The 26,007-nt window shown below is 43.2% G+C and overlaps 1 protein-coding gene across 1 annotated transcript in view; it reads right to left on the reverse strand.

The window, feature by feature from the left end:
• ST8SIA5 (ST8 alpha-N-acetyl-neuraminide alpha-2,8-sialyltransferase 5) overlaps window positions 1–25,072 on the reverse strand; it is a 40,704-nt gene extending 15,632 nt beyond the window's left edge. The window contains exons 1-2 of the mRNA XM_062513278.1: window positions 24,942–25,072; window positions 9,462–9,569 (exon numbers count right to left, since the gene is read on the reverse strand). Of these exons, the coding sequence (XP_062369262.1) occupies window positions 9,462–9,569; window positions 24,942–25,072 (239 nt within the window). The remainder of the gene's footprint in view (window positions 1–9,461; window positions 9,570–24,941) is intronic.
• Window positions 25,073–26,007: the final 935 nt, after the last annotated feature.

A 26,007-nucleotide genomic window follows, 5' to 3' on the forward strand; every position in this document is an offset into this window, starting at 1 on the left:
CTCTGAAATAATGTTTTTTTCTGTCTTTTCTGGTATCAATCCTTTCCTTTGGTTCTTTGAGTCAGACAGTGCTGGCACCCTGCTGGATGTGCATGTTCTACACGGTAACTAGGGGCAGGTACACACCCCCACACAACATTCAGCACCTTACACACCCCTCCTGCTTCTTTGGGTGTGCAGGAATGAGCAATGCCTATCAGCCTCATCCTCACATGTCACCTAACACTTCATTTCAGTTCCTTGAGTGTGACTCAGGATAGATAAGCTGAGCAAAAATCTAGATTAACATTATTTTTATCTTTCCTGTGCACTTCTGGCTGTGCTGCTAAGTTAGAGAGAGACAGCTCAGATGTCAAACAGCGCATGCTGTCATGGGAAAGCTGCCTTCAGCCTGTGGCATTGGAGTCAAAGATGTCATTTTATGAAATGGAGATGAAATTTCCTGTGTTCCAGCCATCCCCTTTGATCATTGCCTGTTTACTCAATCCACAAACCAAAAATAGAAATGAAAAAGGATGTGTTACCTAAGCAGCAGAAGGTTAAGGAGGAAAGGATTGGGTCAAAAATAAATCGCTTCTGTATGTGAAAGGAAATCAATCCATGAGGCAACACTGTGTTTCTAGGAGAGCTATTCCATGAGCCTACAGATTGAGAAAGCAAAGGACTGTCCTGCAAGCCTCTAACTCTCACAACAGCTTCAGGTTTTCCAGCAGAGCCACTGGGAGCACTGAATTCATCGTTTGTTACCTCGTGGGAATGGAGAGGGAGGGTCCATGGGACAGGCTGGGTCACCAATGGCAGTGTCATTCTGCACAGAGAGGGGAGAAGATGCTGCTGGCCACGGGGTCAGTTTGACTGAGCAGAGCTCAGTGATCCCAAGCTATTGAATAAACATCCTTTGTGCTGTCCTTCAGCAGCCCTGAGCCTCACTGGGGCAGACAGCCAGCCACTAAACCCTCCTCAGTCATACTGCTACAGATGCTGCTGCACGTAGGCTGCAAGTAGTAGTGGTGCTGCAACAGCATTAAGGGTTTTTCAAGGAGTGGCTGGTCAATAGACTCAGGAGAAAAGGGTTCATGTCTTTCTCCCAGGGGTGTTCATGCTATTTATTTACTTCACAGAGATTCCTCCTGCTGCAGACATGGTGGGGTATTAGCAGAGTCCATTCCCTTGAGCACAGGACAACTTCTTCCCACAGAAGTGCTTCACACTCTGCTTTCCTAGAATGCATCTTTTGCACACCACCAGGCCCTAGCACAAGGTTAAGGATCCCTCAACCTCCAGAGATGTCCTTTAAGCCCACGTCCTCATCTTGCAAGGGTCTGGTCCTGCAGAGATTGTTTGGAGATGAGGCCCCCACACTTTCCCAGAGGAAGCATCAGTCTCACCCACTCACTGGTCTCTGAGAGTTCTTTCTGCCTATTAACTCCCACTCTAAAACATGTAGTTCCCTGTGAACGAAGATACATTTGCCTGTCAGAAAGCTTAATTAGCACAAATGGAAACTGTCCTCCCCATCATCCTCCTCAGTCTGATCTCCAGTTAAGAAACAAGGGTGTAGTTCAGTTTATTTTGATTTAAGTTCTTGATTAGTGACAAGTTGCAAACCTGACTGTACTACTTACTCCTTTTGCTACAGAAAAGGTCTCTGTTTTGGTTTTACAAGAATGACAGTCAGGTTTTATTATCCATAAAACAGAGTTGATCTGTCACTGCCATAAAGTCCTCTCCCTGCATTTTTCCACTTCCCCTGATGAAACATAAATAACTTTAATCCCTTTAAAGGTCACAAGTCTACAGGAAAACCAATACAAGAATTCATTATTCTTTACCTGAAGAACACAACTGCAAATAAATTACAATGAACAACTCAGTTGCACGTAGGATTGTGCTTTCCCAGGTCACTGGGCACTAAACACCACTCACTGCTCTGTGTCTGCTCACGTCAATTGTAACTTTCAAACCTACAACGCTTTTCCAGGATCAAATACTGTGCCTGAGCACCACACAAGCTGCAAGTGCTCGGAGGGGACTGGTTTTTTTACAGCCCACTGAACTGAGTGCCCAGAAATTAGATGCTATTCAGTCTGTAATTTTCTATTTTTGACTGGCTGAAACTTTCTTCTTTTCTAACCTTCATGTCCCCCTTTACAACCTCACCTCCAGCTGAGCTGCCTACTGAGCTCGCTAGTGAGAGACACATTTGGTTTCTCAGTGCATCAGCTAACACTTAGGTCTTTGATCATCTGCAGTTGGGCTGCTCCTGCTTTGATCAGAAGTAAGCTTTTCTTGATCACACTACATGAATTAAAAAGCCTGAGACTTCAATCCTGCCTTCAAGCGACTCCTGGGTTGAGACACTGATTTGTCTGATGTACTGAGCAAAGGTTTTAAAGTATGATTTAGTGCAATGGTCAGGCATCTTTTAAGCAGGACCATTTATTTTGTCAAGCTGCCTTCTCATTCATTCTGCTCCTTCCTGCAGTGCCAGCTCTCGACACTGTTTGCAGCGAGGCTGCAGCACTTGCGCAGCAAGACTGCAGAGCATGGCAGGAAGGATTCCACCTATCCTGCAGGAAAAACAAAGATCTTTCCAGAAATATACATTATCCAGTGACTAAGAAAATAAGAATAAATGAACCAAGCCCTGCAGGCTTCTACTAAATGCCTACTAAAAGTGCTGTCCCATTAGCTGTGCTTGCACTCATCGGTATGGACAGATCCAACCTTGGGTCAAGATTCACCTTCCTTAGTCAGGAACATTCCAAGTGTGCCAGAGCACATTCCCCAAAGCACAGGGACTCACATCGTCTGGCAAGGCCTGCATGGAATCTTCAGGTCCCTGGAGCAAAAATACTGCTGGAGTGGAGCCTATCACAGCTGTAGAGGCCCTGGAAAATTAACCCAGAGTAGAACACAGGAGGGGTTGACTTCATCAGAGCCCACTGTGAGAGATCAAATCCCTCTGGCCGTTGCTTCTCTTAATGCTTCTATGTGACAACATGAAGTTTTAAGGGCTTTACATAAATTCAGGGGGTTTTCTCCCTTAATAAAATCATCCTACCACTTTGCATGGCCTGTTCTTCCAAGTTTATTTTGTCCCATTCAGAAGGGATGATCCCTGCTCAGCAGGTAAAGAAGCTGATGTAGATGTGGCAAGGGAAGCAGGAATGTTTGATGCTCTTAGATTAATTTATACTTCACCAGGTCTGTGTCACACACAAAAAAATCACATTGCTGCTTGTGCTGTTTTTGCTATTTGAGAGCCTGAATTGATTTGTCCTCTACAGGACGGTGCTTGAAAGGCTGAACTGAGAGACAGGAAGAGCTGTGGGCTCAACAGAGGAGACTGGAGAAGTAGCAGTCTTCTTTTACACAGATTGGTGAAACTAGTTGATTGTCTCATCCTTGGGGACAAAAAATATTACAAAAGACAGTTTGCATTCCTCCTGTCTACCATGTGCTGATGACAATGTCACTGGCAATAACTAGTTTAAATCCTGTACCATCTTCAGCTCTAATGCTAGTGGGTGCCTTAGATGTCTAACTGATCATGTACTTCTAGTTTGCTCTGTAGGTGGGAGAAAATTATGCCACCATAAACTGTGTCATATAAAAAAATAAAATGTAAGCAAGAGAAAATGGTCATATATCTCTGAACACATTGTACAGTAATATCTCTTCTGAATTACTGCATCTAGTTCTGACATTTAGTCTTTGAGGGTTTGAGACACTGGTGAGAGTTACTAAAGGACCTGCAGAAATTATCTGGATTCTAAAAAATTATGAGAGGCGTGTGAAGCTTAATCTAAACATATGGTGACTGAGTAAGGAGATACTGCACCAGGAAGCAATTACCAGTGGCAGGAAGGTTTTCAATACAGTATAGCAAGGAAAAACAGTATTCAATGCCTGGAAGCTAAAGATAGATATGGCATCTTTAGTTCAAGACTGGCTTTCTTTCTAGAAGAACCAGAGTGACTAAAATTCAGGATCTGGAATTCTTGTACAGGAACTCAAGTTTTCCATGAGATTCTTGTAGGTGAGGTTAAAACCTATTGATTCATGAATCCACTGATCATTCACTTAGGATATTTTGATATGTTTAGTCTTAGAGAGTCGTGAGTTTTTCTGGGGTTTGATAATAGATGGTGTTAGATAGGTCCATCCATCAAGACAAGGACAGTTTACCAAGATATTGCCTTCCAAGTTAAAAGTTTTGCTTCCAAGAAACCGAAGGTGCTTCCATGGATCAGCCCTAAATTCCTAAGTTTGATCTTCCACAGAGGATGAGTGGCTTTTGTATTTCTGTCTTTTAAAGGCTGCTCATGGATAACCGAACATCCCCAGAAAAGCGGAAAACACGCAATTTTTTTTCCCTCTGAGGTGCTCCTTTTCTATATTCTTTTCTTGACCTGGTCCCATGACTCCACAGGTATCTGTGCAGTCGAGATGATGGCTGTGATGTCCTGAGGATATGTTTTTCATCACAGCTACAGAAGCTCCTGGCAAACTGGCACTGACTGCTCACTTCCATTCTGATTATGATCTCCCATCTCCAAATCTCCACACACAGATCACTTGGCACTGTTTGGCTCTGCTGCTCATTATCTCATTAGCAATGTGAATTTGCCAAACATCCACTCCTGCCAGTGGTACGTTGTTCCCTTCCAATCTGTCCACTGATTTGGGACACGAGCCTCTCCATAGTTTCAGCCTGTCACAGCACCACAGTAAGTTGCAAAACACAGCTCCACTGCAGCAGTCGTAGGTGTAGCAGCAGGAGCTCCAGCAGAAAAAGCCCTAAATGGCGCAGCAAAGTCCAGGCTGCCTCCTTCTTCTCCCTGGAGATAAGCCCACCTTGCAGTCCATCAACCCCACCATTCCCTGTACTTCCCAGGTCCTCTCTGATATAGACTGACTCCCATCTTCATCTAGAGGTTCTCCCACTGTGCAGTGTGTGAATGATTTACTGGAGATTACATTGAATTCGAGTTTTAGGGACACATTGGTTCTTCTTGTCTTTCTCTGTATCAAACCAATGCTGTCTCCTGACAAGCAGCAGTGGAATATGCTGCAGGAAGCCCTATTTTCCCAATTTCATTTCAAAACCCTCAAATTTTTAATAAACTGCTGCTTGGGCGTTTTAATCAAGCCCTTTCCCATTCACTGAGTGAAATTATCTGCTGATGTTGATATCCGTATGACCACCCACCTAGAAGGCATATCAGAACTCATGACAGCCCTTCTACATCAATGACATCTCAAACCCCACATTTTAGCTTGTTGCAAGCAACTACTTCTTTTTTTTTTTTTCTTCCGTGTGGTTTTTAGGTTTTTGGATCCTTGTATGAGGAACTCAGCAACGTGACTTAAGGAAAATCCTAAGCCCTTACATTCACTCTTGTACAACATGTATTTGATAAATCAAATTGATTCTACTTTTTATTTTGTAGCCAGTGTGGACAGAGCTTCGTAATTGTCATACTAGAGAATTCAGTGTACAAATTGACAGGCCAAAAAGTATAATCCCCTATCACCCATCAAAGGCTTCTGTGGTCTCACCACAAAAACTCTACATTGAATATTATCTTCAGCTCCAGTAGACTGAAGAGAACATCATAAACCAACTAATATGGCAGATAGGTCATCCCGTCATTAAGGCAGGTTCTTGCCAGTAAAAAAATTTTAAGCATGATGACTCACAATCCCAGTAAGTTGCAAAACATATTAAAAGGAAAGCAGAAGAATCAGGGTTTTGGGGAGGGGCTGTACATATCACTTCTCATAAACAGCATTAGATAAAACCCTTCACCCTTCTCCACAAGGATGTTGGAAGGTTTAATTATGCTTAGCATGAAGTAAAATGCAAAAGATAGAATTAGGGCTAATGGGTGATGCACAAGAATCAAAAATAAGCCAGTGTTCAACAACTGGTAGCTATTGCATCTGTGTGGATAGTCCTCCTTTGGTTGAAATCCCTATGGTTTTGGGGTGCTCCTGCGCTTCACTTTTACTTCTTGTAAGTATTCACAATTTCCTTGCTACCTAGAAGGCCTTCAACAAAGAAATAGGAATCAAAATGAAGGCTCTGGTGCCCAAAAAGCAAATTGGGGTCTGTCAAGTGTCTGCCCAGAGCAGTATTAGGTGACACAAATGGGACCCACACTCTTGGTTTGCATCACACACATGGTATTAGTTTTATTTCCATGGACTGCTCCTACAGGGTCTGAAGAACTGTCTGAAGCACTGTAATGAAAAGCTGGGTTAGCTGAATAACCCCAGCCCAGTAGAGCTGTCAGAGAAGGGCTCCGTGAGAGGAGTGTGTTTGATTTCAGACCTCAGCCATCAGAGGGCTGGAGCCCCTCTGCTCTGGAGCCAGCCTGGCAGAGCTGGGGGTGCTCAGCTGCACAAGAGAAGGCTCCAGGGAGAGCTCAGAGCCCCTGGCAGGGCCTGAAGGGGCTCCAGGAGAGCTGGACAGGGACTGGGGACAAGGCATGCAGGGACAGGACACGGGCAATGGCTTCCACTGGCAGAGGGCAGGGATATATGGGATATTGGGAATTGGGAATTGCTGGCTGGGAGGGTGGGCAGGCCCTGGCACAGGGTGCCCAGAGTAGCTGTGGCTGTCCCTGGATCACTGGGACTGTCCAAGGACAGGTTGGATGGGCCATGGAGCAACCTGGGATAGTGGAAGGTGTCCCTGCCCATGGCAAAGGTTGGCACTGGATGAGTTTTGAGGTCCCTTCCAACCCAAACCATTGTGTGATTCTGTTTAAGGAGTGACTCAGTGTTTACGGAAATCACACAACACCATAATCTTCATCTCTTTCCTACTTAATCATTTTTATGCAGTGTTTAATCTTCACTGTTCACTGGTTTCCCTAAGGCCACTATTCTCATGAAGTCTGGCTGACTCACAATTCCAGTGCACTCGTTCTTTCAGCATGCTTTTGCTTTGTAAGTCCTTCGTTTTCATCTAAAACTTCACTCCTACATGATGAGTTGTCAGCATCTCTACACCCTGTATTAAGTTATGTAATTAAAAGATAGAGTAGTTCTAGAATATGTTCAAATTGATACCACATATGCATGAATAAGCATGTGTCTCTATATATATAAATGGTACGGGTTAATGGAAATTATATTCATACCATTTCAATTAATATGTCTTAACACCAAACCTTTTACAAGAAGGTGATGGGACAGCAAACTGCAGAGCTATGCAGTGAAAGGTATTCTCTGTGCTTATGCTGACATGCAATTAGTTTTGTGCATCTCAAACATCTCTCTGGAGTCCTGTAAATATATACAAATAAAATCAGTTTGGCGAAATGTAGTTTGCAAGTTTTCCATTCAGTGGAAAGAATTATTCATTAGAGGAAGGCTTGTTTTCATTTTATATCAACAGCCTAAAGTTGAGTGTCAGATTAAGACTCTCAGGAGATGTCTGGTGACAACAAAGTCAGAAAGTTGATCAAAAGTAAATAGTAAACAATTTTGACACAGCTCTGCAGTAGTCACCACACAGTCTCATCTCCACCCTTACACAGTACTTTTTATTTTCCTATATTCCCAGGTTTCATACAGGAGACAAAAAAGATAAATAATATCTCTAACACACTTAGTTGTGAAATATGTTGTGGGTAGACTTATCCCTGACGGAAAAGCTTTCAGCTCCATTGTCAGTAACACAGAATCATAGAATGTCCTGAGATGGAAGAGATCCACAAGGATCATCCAGTCCAGCTCTTGGCCCTGCACAGACAACAATCCCACCCTGTGCATCCCTGAGAGCAGTGTCCAACTCTCTTGGAGCTCTGTGCCCATTCCCTGGGGAGCCTGGGCAGTGGAGACACAGTCACTGACATTCTACACAACACAGGCTTTGAAACACACTTCTTTTTTATTTTTTTAATTGATACTATATATTTTTCCAGTTTATATCTAGCTTGTGAAGTTTTTTTTTTGTGTAAAAACCACTTGCACCTTGAACCTCTTTGTTTTTGAAGAGGCTGAAGAGACTGAGAGCAGCACTGTGGTTCAGCCCCTCACAACTGTGTCTTTTGTATTCAAGGGTTTTGGTTCCAGTCAGGCAATCAATGATGTTTCAATTGTCTCTGTCAAAGGTGTCTAGAGGAAGAAATCTATATTTGTTTGTTTTCTCATGCCTTCAAGATGATGTGTGTCTTTGTGTCACATTGAGGTCTTTCACATGCCAAGATTTTGTAAATACAGACTATATATGCTGACTATAGACACTGAAAAGGCAGCAAGAGCAGCAGATAGATAGATAGATAGATAGACAGACAGACAGACACACATATACACATGAATCTTTTTTTCCCCTGCTCTAAGTGAAAAACTGCAGGGGAGGTTGGTTGCTCTTATAAAGAACCTTTACAAGACCAGCCAGCAGAGCAGGGGGCAGCACTTGTACAGGATCACATTACAGCAAGAGCTTGAACAGGAACAGCAGCATTGCTGTGGTTCAATGACAGGATGATTTCTGGCAGGTTAGACTCTGCAACTTCTGCTTGCCTTTGAAGTGCTATCAGCTCCAAAGCAGTAGCAGTGTACGGTTACAAAATGATGATATTTACAATAAAATGAGGAATTTACCCAGAGTCTTGTTTATATACAAGTATTAAGTGTAAGGTTCTTTTAATTGTTTTTAGCTTTTTCTTTATTTTACAGTTCTTTCTAAGATTTCCCTGCTGCTTATAGAACTTGATGTTGCACATGGCTCAGGATTTTTAACCCCTGTAACTGGTGTTCCAGGAAGAGAGACCAAATATACACCCTATGCCCGTGCCTGGATTTGTGCAGATGGCCAGGGATAGCTGTGGAGCTCCTTAGGCACAGCTGCTGCCAGTTTTCTGAGTCTGCACATGGTCCTGCAGACACCTGAGCCCATGTCAAACTAGGAAGTACAAAGAGTGCAGCAGCACATCAGTACTTCTCATGTTGCCAAATAATGTAAATAAAGGAAATATTCCAGTCTTATCTCAACAGAACACTTTTCCCCTGCTAGGCCCTGAGAAGAATTCAAGTTAAACTATGTTTTCACAGAATACATGTTTTATTCTAAAGACCACATTCCCCAGTGTGCTCTGTGTACACTAATGCTATTGGGACATTCTCTGTTGAAGTCCAGTTTTCCCATACTGCCACACCTTGATACTTAGCATTGGTAGGGAAAGAACAGAGGCCACGACATAGAAGTCACCCTCCTGCAGACTTCATGGATGCTTATGGCATATTCCAAAATATCCCTTTGGCTTGCAAGGGGGAAAGCAGCAGGGTGCTTGGGCATCCCTGACACCTCCTGTACTGTGGCGAGCAGTGCCAAGCAGCCAAAGCACACTGCAAATCTCATTTTTTTGTACAGCCTGTGCTCACATTTGTGGTTCACACAAGGAGAGAGAAATCTCTATAGTCATTCCCTCGGGTGTTGGTACCTGGAGCCTGTGTCACTGCCACTCTTCACTGCTGCGTCATCCGTGAAATTAAAGGTGCCGGTCCAATTTGCCAATTCCTCTCCATTCTGCCAGCTAAACTGCAGCCCTCTAGCAAGAAAATGAGGCAATTGATATTTGATATCATTCATTAGGTTAAGACTATCAGCACGAGTTCTCATGTCCTATTTCTTAACAAACAAATGTGACTATAACACATTCATCAAAAACAATTAAAAGATACCGAGAACAACAAGATATCACCTTACTAAGGTAAACAATTAATTTTTACTTCCCATAGACTCTGCAAGTCCTTAGATGACAACAATAGCAGGATCCCCATACAAATTTGAAGGCCAATAATTATCTGTGCTTATAAACAACACACATGTATGAGGAGGCAGGAATTTCATTCTCCAAAATACAAGGGCAAAAAGCTGCAGGCAGGGGAAACCACTGAGCCAAAGAAGTAAAAGCTCCAAACTTCAGTTTTACATCTACAGTAGATGCTAAATGTGGTGGACATTGGGTCCTTCCTCCAATTTGTTGGCTCTGCTAACAAAGGATGTGTCATTTGATGACATCTCTGGAGTCATAATATTGTGGTTCTTTTGCCTGTTTGGAAAGATGGCAATTTTTTAAGTCAATGCATAAACGCAATCATCACAGGTCCCTGTTTTCCAAACTTTCACAGATTTGTTCCAAACTCCATGATACAGGCAGTATTCTGGAAACTACACCATTAGCAGTGTAGAAATTTTAAAATGCTGGGAAAATATTTCACAACACAAGTCAAAATCCTTCCGTTATCTCAGAAGCCAGCAAAAAGGGATCTTGCAGATTGTTATTTTCAATCTTCTTCTTTTTTAGCCCAATTTCATTATTTCAGAAGCCTGGCAAGCTGAGTTGTGAACATTTGGTGCTGCCAATAATGAAAGTTAACTTCCCAGTTGGGCTGTGTGGGGACAGCCAGGAAGCAATCTGCCAGCACACTTTGTCCAAAAGAAAGGACATCCAGGACCCCGATAGTTTTGCTGGTCACCAGGCTTATGACAAGGGCTGGTGAATTTCTTTGGACACATCCCTCCTCTATTCTAACTGGCAGCAGTTATTAGCACAGGGAATTAAGAAGGAACAAAATGGGGTGTTAAAATATGCCCAGGGGAAACTCATGAGGTTTAACAAGGTCAGGTGCTGGAGCAGCCCCTGGGATCAATCCAGGCTGGGGATGAGCAGGGGAGCAGCCCTGGGAGAAGGAGCTGGGGATGCTGTGGGTGAGATCTGGACCTGCCCCAGCCTGAACCCCCCTGCCCTGGGCTGATGCCCCAGGTGGGCAGCAGGGCAGGGGGGATTCTGCCCCTCTGCCCCTGTGCTCAGGTGAGACCCCACCTGCAGAGCTGCCTCCAGCCCTGGGCTCCAACACCACAAGGATGTGGAGCTGCTGGAGCCAGTCCAGAGGAGGGCACGGAGATGCTCCAGGGCTGGAGCCCCTCTGCTCTGGAGCCAGCCTGGCAGAGCTGGGGGTGCTCAGCTGCACAAGAGAAGGCTCCAGGGAGAGCTCAGAGCCCCTGGCAGGGCCTGAAGGGGCTCCAGGAGAGCTGGACAGGGACTGGGGACAAGGCATGCAGGGACAGGACACGGGCAATGGCTTCCACTGGCAGAGGGCAGGGATGGATGGGATATTGGGAATTGGGAATTGCTGGCTGGGAGGGTGGGCAGGCCCTGGCACAGGGTGCCCAGAGTAGCTGTGGCTGTCCCTGGATCACTGGGACTGTCCAAGGACAGGTTGGATGGGCCATGGAGCAACCTGGGATAGTGGGAGGTGTCCCTGCCCATGGCAGGGGGTGGCACTGGATAAGGCTGAAGTTTCCTTCCCACCCAAACCACCCTGTGACTGATTCTATGTTTCATATCAAAGTGTCCATACATAATGCTGTAATGGCCATAGGGTAATGCAGTGCTCTGGATTATCAGGCAGTCCCATAACTTGTGCGTTTCTCTGGTAGATTTTAATCAGCTGACCTGCTCAAGGTACAATTTATTAGTGGAATATTGGTGTGAAGAAAACATAAGAAAATTACTGGGAGACCTTCACTATGAAGCCTATTGAAATAAATGCTTATGGTTCTCTCCCATATACCACAGTCTAACACATGTTTTGCCACACTGTAACTGATATAGAAACATGGTTTCTTCAAGTATATATCTTCGTAGAAGACATTTAAGTACACGGCCTTATAAATATCTTTTAATTGCTAAAGGCATGACTGAATGGTACACTGTGAGAGAGGGTAGAACTGTGAGAAAACCAAGCTGGAGTTTTGCTTTTTAATTGGATTTAAGCTCTCTTTTTGGGGCTTAGATATTTGCTTGCAAACTGAAAGAGAGAGCATTAATCCAGATAAATTGCTGGTGTTGGTGTGTCCTCCAGAGATGAACTCTCCTACAGCATAGCCAATATTCAGGCAGATTAAATGAAGAATTAAAACATGAAGTAAAGTCCTTTCCCTGTCTATGTCTTTACTCCACATATAACAGCTGAAAGGAAATCTCAGTAAATGTTCCAATGTGGAGGGGGCGAATCTGTCCATCAAGCAAAACAAATTGTAAAATCACTCTTTAATGGCCCCCCTTTCATCAAGCTGTTTTTGGGGAAGGGCATGCACTTCAGCAGAGGCCCCAAGTGTAAAGGACACTCACGTTTTGGGTAAGATCCAAGGGGAGATTGGAAGGAACCCTGAGGAATGGCAGACATGATGACCAGCTTAATATACTTAGCTTTGAAGTGTGAGGGTGGGGATCCAATTGAGATATGAAAATATCCAGTGAGGGATCTGGGTATGACATTTCTCTGTGGTTAAGGACAAACTACAGAGCTGTGAGCTGAGCTTAGGGTCAGATCAAAGTTAAGTGTCCAGCCCTGAACCACACAGACCACACAGGGCTCTTCTTTCAACAGACACTCCAGAGATTAACAGAAAACAGACTTATAAATACACAAAATACCCCAACAAAGAAATTTTGCACAGCTTATAAGTCTGTGTGTCTCACTGTGAGCCTGCAAGACTGAGACCAAGTTGCTGCTCCGCTTTTCTTGCAGGGGTAGTACAATAAATCTCTTTCTCACAGCAAGAACAACTTGGTTTGTAGTATTACAACTGAGTAGAAACCAAGGATGAGATATTTTAAAACAGTGAATTAATTCTGTTTCTAACGGGATTACTGAGAGCTTTACCATTGATTTAAATCAGCCTTGAGTTGGGAGAATTTGATTTTTTAAATATAAAATTTTCTAATCCTCTCAGTTTTGAGTTTTAAGCATCCATAAAAATTTTCTGGCCAATTATGCAAAAAGCCTGAGAAAACAGAAAAGATACTTTAACCACTTCATCAGTGTATTTCTTTGGCATTTTATTTCAGTCAAATTCTATCATGTTCAGTCTCATCACTAACTGAACTTAAACAAGTAAACAGGTTAAGGTTCTGTGAGTTACAATTGCAACACAAAAGCACACACAGGATGAAAACATAGAAAAGGAAGAGCAAAGCACCAGAGCAAAAAGGTAAAGAAAGGTTAAAAGAAGGTGAGGAAAGCTGGAAAGTTGAGGAAATTACTTAGACAGAGAGGTCTACTATGTAATTCCCATAGTTCATGTCATACAGTTTAAAAAGAAAGAAAATAGGGGGAAAAAAAAGGAAAGAAAAAGGAAAGGAAAGAAAAAGAAAGAAAAAGGAAAGTGCAGGAAAGTGCAGGAAAGGAAAGTGCAGGAAAGTGCAGGAAAGTGCAGGAAAGTTTAGGAAAGGAAAGTTTAGGAAAGAAAAGAAAAAAGAAAAGAAAAGAAAAGAAAAGAAAAGAAAAGAAAAGAAAAGAAAAGAAAAGAAAAGAAAAGAAAAGAAAAGAAAAGAAAAGAAAAGAAAAGAAAAGAAAAGAAAAGAAAAGAAAAGAAAAGAAAAGAAAAAGAAAAGCTGACTAATTTAAAGATTAAAGAAATAAAGGAACGCTAATTTTAAGCCTGGAATCATTGCCAATGATTGCCAAGTGGAATTTTGCCATTTGCTCAATTTACCCTATTATAACAACTTCTAAAATTGGTATGTGTCCCCAACATGTGATGCTGATGACAGCAAGGAAAGAATTCATAAAAGGTGTAATGACCAGAAACTCTTTCAGTGCAGACATGCTTTGTTTTGCCCATGAATGTAAGCAAAATGTTCATCAAGGAAGATGTACATCAGTTATGGATACCATTATTCACAAAACTTACCCCTAACAATTAAAAGCATGAGCAAAGCTCTGCCTTGTGTTGGAGAAACTCCATGAAGTTGGATGTCTTAGCAACAGAGACCTTGAGTTTCAGGTAAATGTCAAAGCAATATTTTGATCCTAACTGGTAACTGTAAGCATTGAATCAGTGTGTGGTCAAATAAAGATCGGTGTAAAGTAATAATAGGAGGAGGGGGGCAAAAGCCAGAAAATTAACAAAGCAGCAGTGACTCTGAAGGGTTTGTCAAAACTGGCTGTCAGGAAGCAGCAGGAAACAAAGACTGAAAGCCTGTTGCTGCAATCCAAACAAAAAACAACTCCTACGCAAGCAAAGGTTTTAATAGCAGAGGATGTCAGATAATTACGAGGTTTTTGAACTATAAGGCAAGAATGAGCAAGCAGATGAATTGCCGAGAGAAGCTTTGCACCCATGCTGTCACACTAAGATCCCCCTCAGCACTGACTACTGTCCTTCTGAAAAGGAAAGGAAAGGTGAAAATTCACTTCAGACCAGAAGACAAGGTTTATAAAAGTGAGCTGCTAAGTGAAGGAGACCCAGAAGTCTCCAAGTGCAGCTGGAAGTCGTGTCTGGGCTCTAGCCAGAGAGTGGGCCATGACCGTGTATGCAGCAGAACTTGTTCAGGGGAGATCCATGTGCTTTCCAGGCAGAAGGTGCAGGTGGCTGAGTGACCCAGTGATCAGCAACTCTGGGTGACAGGGACTGAGTGGCACCAGCAGCATCACCTGCCACTCCAGCCACAATCAATTCCCCAAATACCACCAGTTGATCCCATTTAATCCCAGGTATCAGGCAATTTCCACTCATGTTTGAAAGGTGACAGCTACCACTACCCCCATTTGGCATCTACCACAGGCAGACTAAATCCAAACCCAAGCAAAACCAGGGAGAAACGAATGTGATTTTATAATGGCGAAGCTAAGCCAAAACCTGACTCAGCTTGCTGGCCTACACAGATTGGTAAGGAATGAGAAGCAGAGGAAGGAAAAGAAGATATAGATGACCCCAAGAACAAGGAAAATTATTTAATTGTCTTTCTGAGCTCCCTCTTTTATTTCTCTTCACTTCTCCTGCTCTTGTTTTCCAGCAGTTCTCATATCCCTTCTCCATATACACTCTCCCTAACAAAGAGGCCATTAGGAGGTGACAGGAAATCCAAGTTTTGTGACTCCAGCTCCTGGTGAAGTTATAAGAAATGGTATATTCATTAATTCCATATATATCACTAGTAATTTTATAATCCTGTTTCTGCAGGCCTGGTCATGGTGCTACACTTCCCTGTTGCATGCTACTCAGATATAGAAACCATATCCAGTCCATGTCCAGATGATCAACAGTCCAGACCATGTAAAGGCTTCCTAAAGTCACTGGAAAATCACTTCCACTGTCCCTCAGTTTCCCTGTTTTGTAATTCTTGTGCCCTTGAGGAGGAGGAACTGAAGACTTTAGTGTTAAATGATCACTCTGCTGTCTTTGGAAATGGAAAGTGATGCCCCTAGCCTATTAACAGGGATGTCACAGAGGTGTTGGAAAGTCAGACGGTTAATCTTGCCAGAGATTCAGTTCCTTCTTTCTGCAAAATAAGGAAACTATGACTCACTGTGTCCACAGAGTGAACGGAAAATAAAATTAAAACCGTGGTATGCATGTGTGACCTGCAGACGAGAGTGATTGGAAACACTCACTAAAATGGATCAGGGAGTGAAAAGAGCTTGGGTGAGGGGAATACCAGGAGCCTCCAGTGTGACAGGCTGCTGCACAAGTGAAGAGAAGCACAGCAGCCTGCAGAGACAGCAGTAAGAGGAGTTTTGGAGCAAAAACAAGGATCCTATTTCATTTTGCACAGGCCAGAAACAGCAAATTTATTTATACTGTACTTGAAAAGACATCAGAAGAGCCCAAAAGGAGTAGAGGACTAAAATTACCACAGAGAACAGTGAGACACTGAGATCAAACTCAGCCCAGCAGTGTCCACTCAGACCAGCCTGGTCCAAAATCTTTTATCAACAAAAGGGACAGACTTAGTCCCTGAAGACAATGAAGCCAGATGACAAGAACAAGGCAAATGTTTAATTGAATAGTTTAATATCACTTTAAACACTCCAATCAATTTTGAAATAAATATACAAGGCACAACAAGTTAAAAGATGCAGCACAGGGGGAAGGGAAGTTCAGGGAATGGAAGTTCAGGGGAGGGGAGGGGAGGGGAGGGGAGGGGAGGGGAGGGGAGGGGAGGGGAGGGGAGGGGAGGGGAGGGGAGGGGAGGGGAGGGGAGGGGAGGAAGGAAGGAAGGAAGGAAGGAAGGAAGGAAGGAAGGAAGGAAGGAAGGAAGGAAGGAAGGAAGGAAGGAAGGAAGGAAGGAAGGAAGGAAGGAAGGAAGGAAGGAAGGAAGGAAGGAAGGAAGGAAGGAAGGAAGGAAGGAAGGAAGGAAGGAAGGAAGGAAGGAAGGAAGGAAGGATCAGCCTGTAGCAGTCCAGGCTCAATTCACATGTGCTATGTAATTCCAGGAAAATACCATGTGTGTGCTGGCCTCTTTCATTCCAGAATCCAGGGGCATAACCCTGCCAGGCAGGGCATAAATAAATAAAACATTTCTGGGGCAAACTCAAGTACTTGAGGAAGATACTCCCCTTCTTATGCATAAAAATTTTGTATTTTTCAGTGGAAGCAGCATTGATTTTGACCACTCAAGTTAGAGAAATACTTATTTCTCCAGAGAAATTAACAAAATGCAAGTTTTAGTCCTGATACAAGCACATACATACTTCTGCTCACTGCAGTAATAGAGATCAACCTTTGTCTCAGTGACCTACAGCTTTGCAAATTGACTGATAGTGGGTAATTACTGAGCTGATCCCTTGCCATCTCACAGGGACAAGATTATTAAAAGGTTTTGAAAATTGTGTGAAAGTATGTGGAAGAGTAGGAATGGTATATTCAGAGCAAAAGGCAGAAATTTGAAAATATGGGCCCCATGAAAAAGAAAATATGGATGGAGGATGTGGGAAAGGACCACATCTGGTTTCACCACACTCTTGGCCTTACAGAATTATACCAGGGACCAATCATACTTATACTAAATTTGGCTCTTTATATAAGAGGGAAGTAATAGTATTAAAATGGTGGAGGAGTATATTTTGACAAGTACAAAAAGCAAAACTGGAAACATAGGTGGGAAACTTCTGGATTATAATCATTATTACACAGGAAAAAAAGTTTTGTTTCATATAGCACATTTAACATTTGGGTTAAATCTTGCATCAGATATTCACAAGCAATATCTGAAAAAAACTTGGTCTAAAATTGCTTTCCAGGAAGGATAAAACAAATCCAAATAGTTGGCTAAACTGTATTTAATGTTGACCAGGACACCAAGAACATCAAAGGGTACCTTCCAAATCATTACAATCTTAACTTTTCTCATCTGTGGCTGGAAGATAAATATCTGAGGAGCAATAGATAATATTTATCAATCCTATTGGTAATAATTATTCACAGTTATAATTAATTTTAATTATTCATTACTGAAATACCATTATTCATAACACTGAGGGCAGCACAAAACCAATAACAGAATGAAATGATAGTGAGACAGGTGTTTTTTAAGGAAAGAAAAAACAAAACAAAACAAAACAAGCCCTGAGCACAGAGACTCACAGGAAATCCCAAATGTTTAAAGATACCAGCAAATTCTGACATTTGAGATGGTAGATGCCTGATGCAGCGTGGATTCCAAATCTCACCACACCACAAGAGATCTGACTAAAATAATTGCACTGCATCTCAAGTTTCCAGTACTAATATATTCAGCATCAGGTGAAGAGATCCTACACTGCCCTGAGGGCTCATGCTGAAGACAATGAGCAAAATGAATTCACAGTCAATGAGTGTGTACCCAGTGCCAGGCACAGAAGTAGCAAATATTCCCTCTCTCCATCACAGAAGTAGATGGCACAGTCCTCTCCTGCCACTTATGCAACACCTCCAAAATATTTACAGCCTAAAACATTCAGTTAGGACTGTCAAAAACCCAGCTTTGGCTGTATTTATTCTAATAGAAAATGCCAAACGAGTGACAGAGGCTGCTTTTAAGGCTTTCACCCTGAGAACTAAAGCATAAACCCAACTAAATAAAGAGGACATGGAAGGACAGCAACTCTCTGCAGGGCTGATGGAAAAGCAAAATGGATACAAGAAACAGAGGGCAAACATGCCTCAAAGAAATGAGAGGTTAAGTCCATGATTTGCCTGAGGGAAACATGGACTGCTGAGCAATGAATACACTTGAATTATAAATTGAGAAATGAAATAGCAATCAAGGGTAAGAAGGAAGCACAGTGGAAGTAAGAAAATACAAAGCTTTGCATAGTGATTATGCCTGAACCAAATCCAGCAAGAGTAAGAATGATCACGAAACTCCAGCTAAGTCAAAAGACCAAGTTACCAGGTGATCAGCACTGGCTACAGAGGTCAGTGGTCAAGGGTGTGATCCATCACAGCTGGGGAGCATGGGTGGAACAACCATGAACAGCCCAAAATGGGAACGCAAGGCTCTGGGTTTGGCTTTTTACAAATGGAAGCAAGACTAAATTTTGTACCTGCCCATACACAGAGACGCCAAGCAGGTAATTCTTTTCAAAACATAAAAACATAAAACAAGCTGATGGCATTTTTTCTCTAAGAAAAATGTCACAGCAGTTAAATCATATTGGATAAAAAGGTGTTGAATGCTGGACATTGTCGAAACTCAACCATTACTTTGCCATATTGAGGCAACAAATCTGTGTAAAATGAGGATTTAATCCAGATATTCAGTCAAATATACAAGAAGAATTGCTTGCACAGACAGAAGCAGGCCTAGACCTTCACACAACAAAGTTAGACTGAAGGAAGCTGCTCCTGAGTACTACATGAATTAGAATCAGGATTTAATTGCCTCTGTATTAATCAGTAATGACGATGGCCATTTTTTTCGCTGGTAATCAGGACACTTATAATTCACTGCTCCAGGGCAAAAAGTTGCTGGAGAGCTCCTGCAGCACAACATGATTCAAACCAACCACAAGGGTGGGTTTGTGGACACTGGACTAGGAGCTACTGGGTGGCCACAGCCACAATGAAAGAGGCAAGTGTCCAAAGGCCACTCTGTAGTGACACATCTCTCATGGTCTGAGGTTAGGAAGGACCATGGTGTAACACACCAGGGAGTGGCACACTTGGGATAATGCAATTTGCACATGTAAAACACTGAAATAATGGATGCTTGTTACCTTAATTTACTGTCATCTGAAGAATGGAGAAGGATTGGCAACTCACTGACCAGACCAGGAGGTGGTTTTGCCATCTCAACAACAGAGGTGAAACAAAACAGTGCTAGAAATACAGCACAGAGGGAGCAGGAATATAAATCCTGCTGTCTTTCTGCATCGGGGTCATGGGGAGCACTGCCAGAGAACACAAGGGAGGAAATAACATTTCCTCACATTCTAGTACTAAAACTTCAGCCACTTGATGCTCTCCTTCAAAAGCAAATTAAAATTAAAAATCCCCAAACCTTTAAGCAGAAGAAGAAAAAATTTTTCGATTCAGGAATATTGCTTAAAGCAACCAACAGCAGCAGTAAGAAAAGGAATGGGATGACAAGTGGGATGGGGTGACTGCATCCAGCCTCTGGATGGAGGAACATCAGCATGTTGGAGCCAGTCCAGAGGAAACCACCAGGACGATCACAGGGATGGAGCAGCTCTGCTGTGAGAAGAGACTGAGAGAATTTGAATTGGTTCAATCTGGAAAAGAAAAGCTGTGGGGTGACCCAACTGTGGCCTTTCAGCATGTGAAGGGAGCCAACAAGATGGAGAGATACTATTTACAAGGGCCTGGAGTGACAGGACAAAGGGGAATAGCTTCAAATTGACAAAGGGTAAGTTTAGGGTAGATGTTACGAGAAATTGTTCCCAGTGACTGTGGTGGCACAGGGTGCCCAGAGCAGCTGTGGCTGCCCCTGGATCCCTGGCAATGTCCAAGGCCAAGCTGGACAAGTCTGGGAGCAACATGGGATAGTGGAAAGTGTCCCTGCTATGGCAAGGGGTGGGACTAGGTGAGCTTTAAAGTCTCTTCCAACCCAAACCATTCAGGGATTCTGTGATCCCACGATTTTGGAGACAGCTGAATGAATTTATCAGCTCCCTGTTGGTTCTGTCCTCTCCACCCCATTGCCAACAAGGATGCCTGCACCCCATGAAATGGTCTTGGGAATTCCCTGTAGTAGGAACAGCATGGCTGGAGTCTCAGCTTCTCCTGCTGTGCTCGACTGGATCTGGCCACTTTAAGGTGATGTCCATATCCTGTAAACCCACAATTTTTTTGTCCTCTAAATTGTTTGGAGACTTTGCTTTGTTTTTAAGTTTCTTCTCTGAAGAAAATCTCCCAAACCCAAGAGCTGCCAAGTGCCTTGTCAGGGACTCATCCAGATGACTCACAGGATACATGTAATTTCTGTGGGGTAGTAATTCCCTCTGGTTAGAACTGAAGCATGGAGCTGTGTGACCAGAGAGAGATGACTCACTAGGTGACCTTCAGATTATGCCTCTTGGGGAAGATACATAAATGGAAGGAGAGTTTTAACACAGGAGTAGACAGGCTTAGGTTATAGTTAACACTTTCACAGGCTGTTGTGAGCTGACCAGAGGACCATGTGCCAGGGATGGGGCAGGAGCTCTCAACTGGCCTGAGCTAGCTGTAGTCAGGACAAAAAGCCTAGTTTAGGACAAAATACAACTTGGGCCACATATAGCTTCCATGTCCCCTTTGCAATTCCTGCTGTCCCTGCTGGACACAAGGACACAGACTAAATAATCTCTCAAACGTGTGGTTTAGGTTTATTTTCTCTGGGTTTATTCCTTTAGTCCATGCAGTGCAGAAAGTGATTGCAAATAATCTTTTATGGTAAGAAAAGAAGTAAGGATGTCTGGGAATTGATTTGCAACTGTTGAATAAAAGCTGCCTAAGATATTAAAATATGGTGGGTTTACCTCAAGTCATGAGATTCCGATATTAGTAAAGAGGGCACACATACATAAGAATGATGTTTTATTCTCATTTAAAGATACAAAGCTATCAAATAATGCAGGCTACCTGGATGAGAAAGTTTGCTGACTCTTGCTGTGTGATTCTTTGAGATCTTTTATTAACCCTCTGGCAGGCCCTGGGGAAGTATTTGTTTAGAGTCTTTAATAGTTTTGGAAATGTGTTCTCCTCACTCAGCTGGAAAAAAAAAAAAAAAGGAGTTTTAAAGGTGCAGATTCCCTTCTTCAGCTGACACTCTCCCTGTGCAGAAGTCAGTCTGTGAAAACACCCAGAGGTTAGTGAATTTCCTGCCATCAGAATATTGGCATACAGCAAAGTATTGCTCTGATATTTTTCCCTTGCCAAAGGGAAGGACTGTCCTATTGATCTCTCCAATGCAACAGGTTGGGAGATGAAGACAGATTTCAACATTTTTTTACTGTAGTGGCAGTTTCCTGATGTAATCCAGGATTATTCCCTACTGGCCAAACAAGAGCTGATGAAAAAATGCCAGCCCTCAGCTGAGCATCTGATTCAAAAGAAAATTCAGCTGAAAGGTGAGCATTGGAAAGATGAGTCAATACAAAAGCAAGCAGCAGCTCTGGATTTAAGCAGAAGTCCACAGTGTTTAACCTACTTTAGCAGATCAATGCAGTGGATTTTTAATCATCACATTAATCCTAAAATAAAAATAATTACCCCAGAGAGCAGTATTAAATTCCCTTAATTATATCTCATTTCATCATCCTTTTTATTCGGGATCAGAAGCTACAGAAAGCAGAGCTTCCCGATGTCATTTCTCCAGCTTGCAGTTTGACTCCCTGTTAGGACTCCAGCTGCAGCTACAGGGATAAGGCATTGGCCTTGGTGAGAGCACCCACATCCATCCCACCTGGGAGAAAACTGAAAAAGGGTGGAAAAAAAGAAGGTGGACAGGATTCTGCTTTCCGATGACACTGTATAAAACCGCAAAGGAAGGAGTGGAGAACATCACACAGTGAGGGAAAAATGTGTGAATGCCTAGAAATTCAATCTCTGCACTGTCACCTTCTTCTAGCAATGCCAGGAGTCCATTAACATCCCATAAGGGGAAAGAGAGAGTTTTTACAAGAGGCTGGCCCCCTTGGCCTCTTATCAAATTTCACTGAGCAGAATTTATTTCCTGGAGCATCCTTTCCTGTCTGCAGTCCTGCCATCCCCACAGATGCTCTGGGAACATGGCTATGGGCAAGTGCAGGACCCTGAGCCTCCACGGCCCCCTCCATGGACAGCCTCAGGTGGGATTTCATGGCCATCAAACCAGCCCATTCCCTGCTTGGAAGGGCAAGTGGCATACCACAGCTTACAGCCACGCAGCAAATTTTTTCTGTCTTTCTCCCAGAAAAAGGTATCTTTCTCCACTCTGCTCTTTGGGACCAGTCCTGAGTCTATGTTCTCAGCTACATTGTGCCCAAGCTGCTTGTTTTAGGTCACACTTCCCTGCCTTGCTGGCCTTCACCCATTTCCACCATCTTCTTGCAGAGAGAAGAGCTACCCCAGTGTTATATTTAGACTTAAAAGCACTGTACATTTAGTGAAAGAGTACTTTAGGGCAATTTTCAGGTTTCTCCAAATATGCTGGGGGATTTCTTCCTGCTGCCTGGAGAAGAGGTCATGGGGCCCGCTGTTGCTGCAGGTGTGGGGATGCAGGCAAAGGATGCATCCCAAACAAGCAGCACGTGGAATCTGAGTAAATGGCTCAGGGTTCAGGCACTGTCCCCAAGCTCCAGCTTGGCAAGTGGCACAAAGCCTATAAATATCCCACTTCCCCTGTCCAAGGAGCCTCTCCAAAACCACCAGGTACAAGTTGTAACATGTCCAAGGAGCCTTGCAGCCTGAATCAGCTTCTAGCAGGGGGCTTAACGCCAGAGGTTTGTGAAAGTCAAGATTAATTAAAGGTTACAGCTGCCCCTGCACCGAGCTCACCAGCAATCAGACTGCCCTGGAATGCTCACCAGAAGGTACTGCAGGGCATTAAGAGTGAGGAAGGGAAAGGAAAGTGGGGAAAAAAAAATGTACCTTCGTAATAATATTGCGGTAACAAGGCAGGCCACTGCTTCAATCACCTTTCTGTCTCCAAAAAACTTACAGCCACATCCTGCATTTTTATTTCCATGGAAGATGGGAACTGCCAGTTCCCAGAGCTGAGGTGTTTTTTGATTTTTTTCCTGTACTGAGTTAAGGGAGCCCTCTGTGAGACTACTTTTCACATGATTAATTAAAAAGCAAAAAATAAAAGAAGTGGGGGGTGCGCCGGGGAGGGGGGGGGGGGGGGGGAGGAAAATAAACAAATTATTGCAAGCTGGAGTTATTTAAAAAAAAAAACAAAAACAAACAAACAAAACCAACAGTGTTTTCCAGTTCAAGTGACAAAATATATGCTCAGCTCCCTACTCTTTGATGGCAGAGGGCTCAGAACCAGACTTTCTGCTTGAAATCCTGGGAATTGGACGTCAGCCTTTTTTCATTCCCTGATGATAACAGGAGAGGCTCCCAGGGCATCAGGCAGGACAGAGACAAACCACAGAGATCACTCAGTAGAAGAGGTTTTGGTTACAGCTTCTCATAATTTTATCTTTACTCTGCCATTTTTTTTTTTGTTTCAATTTGTACTTGGGGTTTATTTTTTCCTCTCTCTAATCCTGTTGCAGTCATTTTGACTTGGAAAAGCAAGGATTGGTAGGGCTGCCAGGCCTTCAGGAGAAATGGGAAAAACTGAGAAAATAAGGCAAGATGAGACCTTGACCTGGCCATAAAGTCATATTCTTAACACTGAGAAAGCTTAGAACTACCTTTGTCTTCCTACCAGGTTCCTGAAGCCCCACAAATAGGGAGATTTTATACCTCCTCAGGTAACTATTCTCTTTAAAAGTTCCCTATCACAGTTAAATCCAAATCTTTCCTGCTTCAGCATTTTATCACTTTGTGAGTGCTTAGAGAAATGAATTTATTGCTTTCTTCTTCTAAGATTTAATTTGGGTATTTCAAGTCAGTTATCCTTTCTGCCCTCAATTTTATCCAAGGCAAAACCCCCATGTTTGCTACACTTCTGCTCATTCTTGCTTCTTCCAGCTGAAAAAGTCACATCTTTCTGGACCTGAAGTGCCCAAAAATCAAAGTCCCCCAGACAAGGCCTTGTGCTACTTAAGGCACATAAATTGCTCTGTGGATAAACAACACCCCTGTCTAAACATATTAATATCATGCTTGCTTTTCCCTCCCAGAGAGAAACGTTTCCTGATTTGCCAGCATTTTGCTTGTTCTTGGCACAAGGAAAACAACTACATGAGTTGCAAGCAAGGCAAGAACCAAACCATTGATCTGTCCTGGCAGAATGCAGCTTAATTCCCGTAAAAAATTCCACAGCAGCTGCCTACACAACTGAAATACTTACCTCAAAGCATGTAAGGGAAACATTCATCTTCATAAAATCATGCAAGCTGTAACTTCTCAAACTAGATTTAAGTAAAATAAACTCTGCATGTGTCAAGGTTAAACATTTATAGAGCCACATCGGTGCTTGCTGTGAAAAGAGCATTTTCAGATCAAAGACTGATGTGCTCTACAGTGAAGCAGTCTCAGCAGCAATTCATAAGAACACAGCAGTGCAAAAATAAAGTGCTCTCTCGGTTATCTGGAACACCAGTATTGATTTTAGGAACTGCATCTGCATGTTTGTTTCAAAGACATTGAAGTTTCTGCAATGAGCATTCTACCTTAATCCAACCTCTGGAGCCATTTCAGCCTGAACTTACACAGAGTGGGAAGCCTTGTAAGGCAGGGTCTGATCTGGGGCAAATACTCAGGTGGCACAAGTCTGTTTAAGTTGAACACAAACCTGTATTTTTGCCGCATCTGAGGACTAAAACTTAATCCAGGAAACTCACAAAACATTATATTCTGCATAATCTTCTCCTGCATTCACAATCTAACAGATATTACAGATGCTGAATGCACCTTTCCAGGCTGACAAGATATTATTATCATCAGCAAAACACTGAGAAGTGGTTTGAACTGCTATAAAGGTTTGCCTGGAGCTCCATCTCCCCTCAGTCTGATCAGACAACTTTTCCTATTCCGTCTGATCCCCCCTTACCTCTTTAGATAGTTTCTCCCATAGAGGATCTGCTGCAGCAAGGTGACCACAGCAAAGGCGCAGATGAAGATGAAGAACAAAGTTCTGTTCCCCAGCAAATCCCGGCTTGACGAAGGGTCAGTGTACCCCATCCTTCTTAAAAAGCCACTCTAGCTTCACTGGGTAAAATTCAGTTCATCGCCACCTTCATGCCCTTTTTGCTGGGGGGCGGAGAGGAATTCCTGCTGGCTTTTCTGTGAGCAATCCAAGGACAAGGTATCCCATTGTTTGGCCCTGCTGCCCCTTCCTTGCCCCTTTTGGATGTTAGCTCCAGGACTGTGCACAATGGCTTGCTTCCATGGTAAAGTTTCCAGGAGATTCAGACGTGGGTAACATCTAAAATCATCTCTCAGAGCTCTCTCAGCGCAGGCAGCCTGTGCTGTGTGAGAGGCATTCTGTTCCCTCTAAGCCTCTCTTGAAAACCCGCTGCTAGCAATTATCTACTTCAATCCCATTTTCATATTCCAGATGGGGGAAGCTGCACACAAACCAGAAAACTGCAGCCAATGGCAAACACGGGGCTCCGGCAACCTGCGTTGGAAGCACATAGTCGTCAGCTCTTCTCTGCTTCTGCTCAGTGATTCCGACCAAATGTGCTCACAAGGAGACGTGACTGGGGCGTGCTATTATTGAACAAGCATGCAACAATCATGAGGATTTCATTCAGAACCCTGCAGGGGAAAAAAAAAATAATAAGTAAATAAAAAAGAAGAAGAAGAAGAAAAAAAAAACATAAGAGAGAGAGAGAAAATAGAATTAAAAAAAGAAACACAGCAGTCTGGTCAGGCTAGCATGAAAAACTGCATTCTGTGTAGCAGCGCGCCGTCCGTGCCGTGGCTCCGGTGCTGTGGCATTTGCATGCAGAATGCAGAGCCTTCAGCCACACACCGCTCACTATTTGGGCTCCTCTGTTTCCCCTATCCCTCCAGAGTAAGCACAAGCAAGGTCACTGTGCATCCCTTCAAGGACAGAGCTCTCAGTGCCTGCATGCTGATTTATTGGAGGCTCTGAGTAGCCTCACAGCCGC

This window comes from Cinclus cinclus, chromosome Z (genome assembly GCF_963662255.1).
Source record: "Cinclus cinclus chromosome Z, bCinCin1.1, whole genome shotgun sequence".
Lineage (NCBI taxonomy): Eukaryota > Metazoa > Chordata > Aves > Passeriformes > Cinclidae > Cinclus > Cinclus cinclus.